The 7,206-nt window shown below is 40.1% G+C and overlaps 1 protein-coding gene across 1 annotated transcript; it reads right to left on the reverse strand.

The window, feature by feature from the left end:
- Nucleotides 1-464: 464 nt before the first annotated feature.
- Nucleotides 465-6,376, reverse strand: LYAR (Ly1 antibody reactive; the record flags this gene model as incomplete). The annotated part of the gene is made up of 8 exons (XM_079534571.1): nucleotides 465-599; nucleotides 919-1,004; nucleotides 1,761-1,859; nucleotides 2,093-2,438; nucleotides 3,080-3,163; nucleotides 4,383-4,490; nucleotides 5,016-5,130; nucleotides 6,255-6,376. 8 exons carry the CDS (start codon nucleotides 6,374-6,376, stop codon nucleotides 465-467), a joined length of 1,095 nt encoding a protein of 364 aa, XP_079390697.1.
- Between the last annotated feature and the right edge of the window lie 830 nt (nucleotides 6,377-7,206).

Here is a 7,206-nt window from a genome sequence, read left to right on the forward strand (position 1 = left end):
AGCACAAAATTAAGAGGTTATTAAAGCTACAGTGCATAAAGGAACTATCAGTCATACCATTTTTCTAACTGTATCATAACAAAACATTTTTCTACGGTGAGGTTTTGAATATGAAAATCCTATTGCTCTTAAAATAGTTTCTACCCTGGTCCTGATAAACATTCGTGCCTATAAATAAAATCCATTCCTGGAAGAATTTTAATATAGCTGTTGCCTGTTATTTTCAATGCCTCTTAAAACTTGTACAAAAAATATACATTTTCCTTAAAAATTAAAAAATATCTGAAACAGATATGCAGCACTCCTAAAATATTCTGCAGAAGATCTAGAAAAAGAAGATGAATCCAGTCTTAAATTCTGTTCTCTCATACACAAACAATTTGAGACCAATATATGATATCTGTCCACTTGACAGCAGGATTTGACTCAGTCTGCAATGCAAACATTATGGAAAGGATGAAAACTTATTTCAGGAGTTTCACTTTGTCCTTTAAAACTTTAAATTTGGGATTGTTGTTCACTTTCTTATTAAATATGATTAGAATATCCTCTTCTGATTTGTGATGTTCACCAGCTACTGCATAGTACTGAGCTATAACCTGCACAAAGAAAGAGGAACAGCTTTGAGTTAGTAAAGATCAGTTAAAGCAGTAAAACGTTCATGTTACTGTATTAAAAGCAGCACAGATTCTATGTATTAAAATGCACAGATGCTACACCTCTGCAGAACTTGCCTCTGTATTCCACTGAGTTCTAAAGAACAAGTCTAGTTCTAGTCATTCTGTCAAATGATGTTCTGCTAAGTAATATCAAACATTTTTGACAGGAACAGGATTTTACAAGCTTCAGCACTACAGGAAAAAAAAAAATCAAGACCAAAGAAGACTTAAAACCTAAAAAAAGGATGGTGTACTGTACCTTTTTTCTTAGTTTTTTAATTGAAATTTCATTGTCTGGAGCCTGTTTCAGAACAGCTTTGATGGTTCCTTTCCAGTTGAATTTACCTAGAAAATAAGCATATAAAACTGTAAAGTATACCAGATCTTCTTGTGGTAGGAACCTTCAACCTACAACTTTTAGAACCAGTTCAGCTGCCATCACGGTTCACTGTTATCCTGCTGACTCTACAACAGCAGAGTGTCTTAAGCATAAAGTCAGGTAGGCTGTTTCTGAACATATTAATTGGATGTCTGTGAAGAATCATTGTACAACATCAGCAGTTAGGGTTCAAGATGGCCTTTACTTAGCTTCTGTGTTTCAGCTATAAATCAGAAACCATTACATAATATGCAATCTGCATGTTCAAGGACAGGCATTCCCTAAAGATAATGAAGTGCCTTGTCTTATGTAAGCATAAACCAAGTCAAACACAGATAAACTCCAATTTATGATTTAATTAGAAAAAATGGTAATGTAAAAGACAAAATAGATACAAAGCTGCTAATCGTTTTTCCTCTGTGCTGGCCAAGGCGTACAGCAGCAGGGAAGAAACCTAATGTGGTGAAAGAAATATGCCAAATTCCTCACTGTCCAGAGAAATTAAGTGTAGCTAGAGGCTGCCAGCACAGAAGTAACTGAATTCAGAACTAGGTGTAAAGTGTAGCACAGCCTTCTTCCTCTGGAACAGATAGGTGAATGTTACGATTGAGGCACAACTTCATGGCTTGCTAAGAAAGCACCATATTCTGCACAAGCACAACATACTCTTTTGTAGCACAGTTCTGTAACCATCTAAACTTTCCCTTTCGGAATATCTTTACCTTTTCCAAGAGTTTCTTCGTTGCCATTGGTGTTTTCTGTTTCCATGTCTTCTGACATGCTTTCAGTTTTCATTTTCTTTTTTGTGACACAAGGTTCCTCTAGAGGTGAAACACACACACAGAAAAAGTGACAAAACTAGAAGAATTCTAGTTGAATAAGAAGTAAGTTTCTATTCTTGTAACATAAGCTTGTATTTGCTAAAATGTTCATGTTCTGTTAAATTTGTGTATTTAACATTAACTCCTTTTAAAAATTCCAGTGAGGTAGATTATTGATCTTTTAGGCACTGACAAAAGTCTAGAGACAAAAATACAGTTAGTAGGATAGATACCTTCTACATGTTTATATTTGCGTTTCCTGACATTTGTTTCCTCTTCTGTTTCATTCTGATGGCCATTTCCATTCATTTCAAATTCATTCTCCAAGCAATCCTTCTGTTTTTTGGACTTCTTATTCTTTTTTGTTTCTGAGCTCACAGGCTGATTTTCTAATTTCAAATCTTTTTTCTCCTTCTTATTGTTCTTTTGTCTCTCTTCTTTTCGTTCTTTCTTACTCTTTTTCCGCTCAGTTTTACCATCTGTAACGCCATTTTCTTCTGCCACTGTTTTGTGCCCACTTTCTGCAAACTGTACTCCATCCTTCTGTTGTGGTTTGTCGTGTTCTTTTCTACCTGACACCTTTTTTCAAAGACAGAGTATGACAGTTTTGACATGCCTTTATTGACAATTCAACTTTTCTCCACTACATCATTTCTGAAATACACCAATATCCTGAATTCAGCCAGGTTTATTACACAAGGTAACACCAGTAGTAAACACTGTGGCTTGATTCTTCTAACTAATACCCTCACCATCACAGCAGAAATGTTATCTTCCAAAAAAATCTTTGACTTGGCTTAATTTGTTTTTCCTATGTTTTACGGTACATGTTGCACTATGTAAATAGTGCACTTGTTGCATGGATCCATGTTTAAATACTCCACTCTCAAGGCATATCAAGGCAGTATCAGAATTTCTAAGGGCACACAATCAGCATGAATGCTAGAAAACATAAATGTGATGAGAGAAAACATTATATACTTCCAAAACTAAAACACTGTACTTAGCAGGCAAAGACACCATTCTGAAACACTGCTATTAACAATTAGACATCATCAGAATACAAGGAAGAAGGAATGTGCAGATTAAAGAAGAGTCTGTGTAGTTTTTTAAGACATATTTGCTAAAATTAAGGCAACACAAAGCTTTGATTTCTGCAGATAAACATTTTTTTTTTACTCATTCCTGTTGTACAATGTTGTACCTCTAATTTAACTTACATCTCCAGTTGCTTCAGAAAAAATATCCCACACCTGATTTTGCAAAGTGCTGTCAGTAACTCTCAAACTGTTCTTCATCCAGTTCTGTGAAAGAAAAAGAACACATTACCAATAACTTTAAAAAGTGCATCTCCTTTTCCTTTTTTTTTTTTCCTTCTCTTTTATTACCATATATTTAGCTCTTAAATTTAAGAATTTTGTTATTCTGCATGATGAAGATCTGGTTCGAGTTTATTCTCTACAAATCCCTTAAAACTAATGCAATTTTGTATAGCATATTGTTAAAAGTCTATGCCATGCCTGTCAAGTGCCTCACCAACAATAATCCAGATGAGATCAATATACAGAAAATGATATCCTCAAGCTTTTGAACAGAGCTGGTTGTATCTATGCCCTACTAAATCTTTTTACTGTTTGTATGAGCTAAAATATTAAAGGTGTGTTCTTGTTTGTTTCGCTAGAGACAAATAATCCTTTAGGGATACCTGGGAAGGTTACACTGGTAAACTGGAATAATGGACTGCAAAAACTTTTGATCTTTCAATGCAACATCTTACCAAAAAGAAAAAAATGATTGAAAATAGAACTTCCCTTGCTTAGAACGTTTTTGTCAATTTTGTCAAACTAAGTCTAACTTTCTAGCTAGCTCTCTGGCAGTAAGTTCACATCAGTTTTATTACATCCTATCTGAACCACCTAGAAGCAATCATTATTTTCTTTCAGCTTTACAAATTGAGACACAAAAAGAGGTGGAGAAGAGGCCAACTTGTAATTCTTTACAGATACCACATAAAGTATTTGGAGTCTGCTGTGGTTGGGAAGCACACTTCAGTTAAGTACCCTGTATGGGAGAAGGGCTCAGAACACTAATCAACAGGAAAACTCCCTATAACAAAGTTTCTTGCAGCTCCCAGGCAAAACCTAAGTAAAAGACATTAAAATTCTTTGCAAATATGTCTAAGAATATGGACATTCAAAAGCAATTGCAAAAAGAAAAAAGGAAGTATTAAAAAAGAACAAGCCTACACATCCAACCTTAATCCGTTAGTCTGGGAATCAACTTTGTGAGTCTCTGGCCTAATAACTAATTAAAATTGCATTTAGACAAACTGCATTTAGACACCTTTTATGAAAGAAGAAATAATTTACAAACATCTCCTATTTGAAAGTTGGCCATTACATCATCCACTTCCTGATGCTCTAAATAAAACAATTTGTCCCACCTTTCTTAAAAGAGAGAGACACCAGGGAAGTCTATTTTTAAGTTCACTGCACAAATTACTACAAAGCTCTTAAAACATACCTGAAATTTTACTTTTTTTCTTGGAATATTACCAAAGGAACGCATTTGCTCCAAAATGTTCCGCACTTTAGGGTTTATATTGGGTTTCTTCATTACTTCATGAATTTTCTGAACGAAGAAAAGCAGGATGAAATCAGTGAAGAAGCATAATGATCAAAAGATGCATGCAAGGTATGAAAGCTGGAAGCACACTGGACAAAAATCACCCACAGACTGCATAGGCTAACTGAAATCATTCAGTAAGCTTCAAAATAAACACTATCCAGTAGTTTTATCACAATCATCAGTTATCTGTATAAATACTCATACTGCGATACTGAGCAGAGGCAAGCAGGACTGCTCACTGATACTTTCTGTTGTACAAGTTACACTTTAAATTAAAGTAACAACATCATAAAAGGGAGCCCTGCACTCTGAAAAGTGCTTGCATTCAGAAAATGAACTCTCAACTGGCTGTTTTTTGCAAACTTTTGCAAATGTTTTTCCTTCTGGAACTAACTGTGAAAAACAAGCCATCTTTGAGGCCACAGATGACATGCATTTCTTCTGTCAGCAATGCCTGCTTCAGTAACAACAATCAAGCCAATTCAACAATCAAGAATTGCTTATATCAGTATACAGTATAGCCCTTACCTGAAGCCACTCCTGTTGTTTAGCATCTCCTTTACTAGTTTTGGCTTCAAAATCTTTTCCACCATACTTCTCATCTTCGGTTACACACTTCACATGGTCCTTATAGTCATCACCCCTGAACACAGATTTTCAACTGTAGTTCACTGCTCAGTCCTCCAAACAGACTTAGTGGTCAACAAATTGAAGTAACAGCATCTACTGTTTACACCTCAATACTGCTAACACTTACATGATAGAAGTTCAACATGGTTAAAGTATCTACTTGTAAGACTGCTTACATCAAATGTGGATACACTAATGCAGTAATAATTGTTCTAATCAATGCGTGTGGACCCTCAAAAAGAAAAAATGAATAACAATTTTGTTGTCGATAAATTACTGAGAGAGATAAACAAAAACTGTGGATGCTCCATCCCTGGAGGTCTTCAAGGCCAGCTTGGATGAGACCCTATGCAACCTGATGTGGTGCCTGATCTAGTGGCTGGGAACCTTGCCCACAGCAGGGAGGGCTGAAGCTGGATGATCTGTAAGGTCCCTTCCAACCTAAGCCATTCTATAACTCCGATTATCTGAGGATGAGCTTACTTTCTTACGCAAATTCATACATTCATATTGAAAACGCAGATAGTAGCACTGCTGCCTTTTGAGTTATGAGAAGAGGCAAATTCACAATTTTGGATATCACTGCCAACCTCATATAACCTCTGGCAATGTCCAGAAGTGGCATTTAGTCTGCAGACCTGGACTTAATGTATATACTCAGTACCGATGACACCTTTATCTACTGCTGATGGCCTTTTCAGCAACATCAATCCTATCTGACACTTGTCAGTCTGACACTGACGTCCAGTTTGTCCAATACTACTCCAATTTGGCCTAGTATTAAATGGGGATGTAGGGGGCCCTGCATGTGGCATGGGGGTTGAAGATTCATGATCCTTGAGGTCCCTTCCAGCCCTGGCCATTCTGTGATTCTGTCCAGGTGAAATCAGGAGAGGTGCACAAAGATGCTCTGGAAAAGTGAGTGCAGTGCCATACGTCTCCCTCCCAGTGCAGCAGAACTTCCAAGACCTTGTTCGCAATTGGATGATTGAGCCTGAAACAAACCTGTGTGCTTTTTAAGCAGAAATCTGAATTATTCAGAAATTGCCAAAGTTAGCTTTCACACACTGTAGGAAAACCTTTGACGTGTGACAACCACTGAGGAGCAAACAAGGCCGCTTGCCATAATTTACCTACCAGAAATCCTTGCCACAGTCCATGCAAGAGAGGCACTCACAGTGTCTGCAAATGTTCACGTGCTTTTCAACCTGTGTTTTCTTCACGGATTCCCCACACGCGTTGCACGTGAAGACGACCATGGCGGTGAGGGTCAGCAGCTGCTATGAGGTGGGGCCGATCTCTTTCCTCCCCACACAGCACAGCCCTGGCGAGACAAGATCCCCGCTGCCACCAATTGCAAGGAGCATTCCAGCTCTTATCTCCCCTGTTTAACAGCCTCGCAGTTCGGCTTTCCCCTACGCCCTCCCTTTCCTGCTGCCCCCTCCCAGCCCTAGCTCAGGGTGTCCCCTCAGCGGCACCGCTGCATCCCGGACCCTTTCCTCCCCCCACAGCTGTCGCTTTGCGGGCTACGATCCCCGGTCGCACCCCCTCTCACCGCAACCGCCGTCTCCAACGGCTGCCCGGCCCCACACGTGCGCCCGTCGCCCCGCTCCCGCCTCGGCCGCCACTCTGCGCATGCGCAACGCCCGCCTGCTCGGGGACGTCAGCGGGAGCGGAAGCGGAAGTGGAAGGAGCGGCGCCGGAAGCGGTGGGGGGAGGTTGAGTGTGGGGTTGGCGCTGGGATGGAGCTGCGAGGTGACCGCAGCCGGTAAGCGCTGGGCTGAGCGGGACCGGCTCCTTTCCTCGGTCGTTTGTTAAGCCGTGCCGCGCTCCGCTGTCTCCTCAGCCCACTCCCTTCTGTGCCTGCCTCGTTCCTCGCTCTCCCTCTGTCACCTTCCGCCCTTCTGCTTCGCGCTTAGGGGATCCTGAAGGTCTGAGGGGATCCTGAAGCCTTGATCTGCGCGTAAATAGCGGCTGTGGGGCTGGGGCTGCTCTTGCTTGTGAGTAGCTCGGAGTGGGTGCCCTTCTTCACGGACACCGAGGCATCTGGCTGCTGAGGATGCCCGAATTCGTGGGTTGTTAAGGGCTT

Source organism: Tetrao urogallus (assembly GCF_951394365.1).
Source record: "Tetrao urogallus genome assembly, chromosome: 4".
NCBI classification, from domain to species: Eukaryota; Metazoa; Chordata; class Aves; order Galliformes; family Phasianidae; genus Tetrao; species Tetrao urogallus.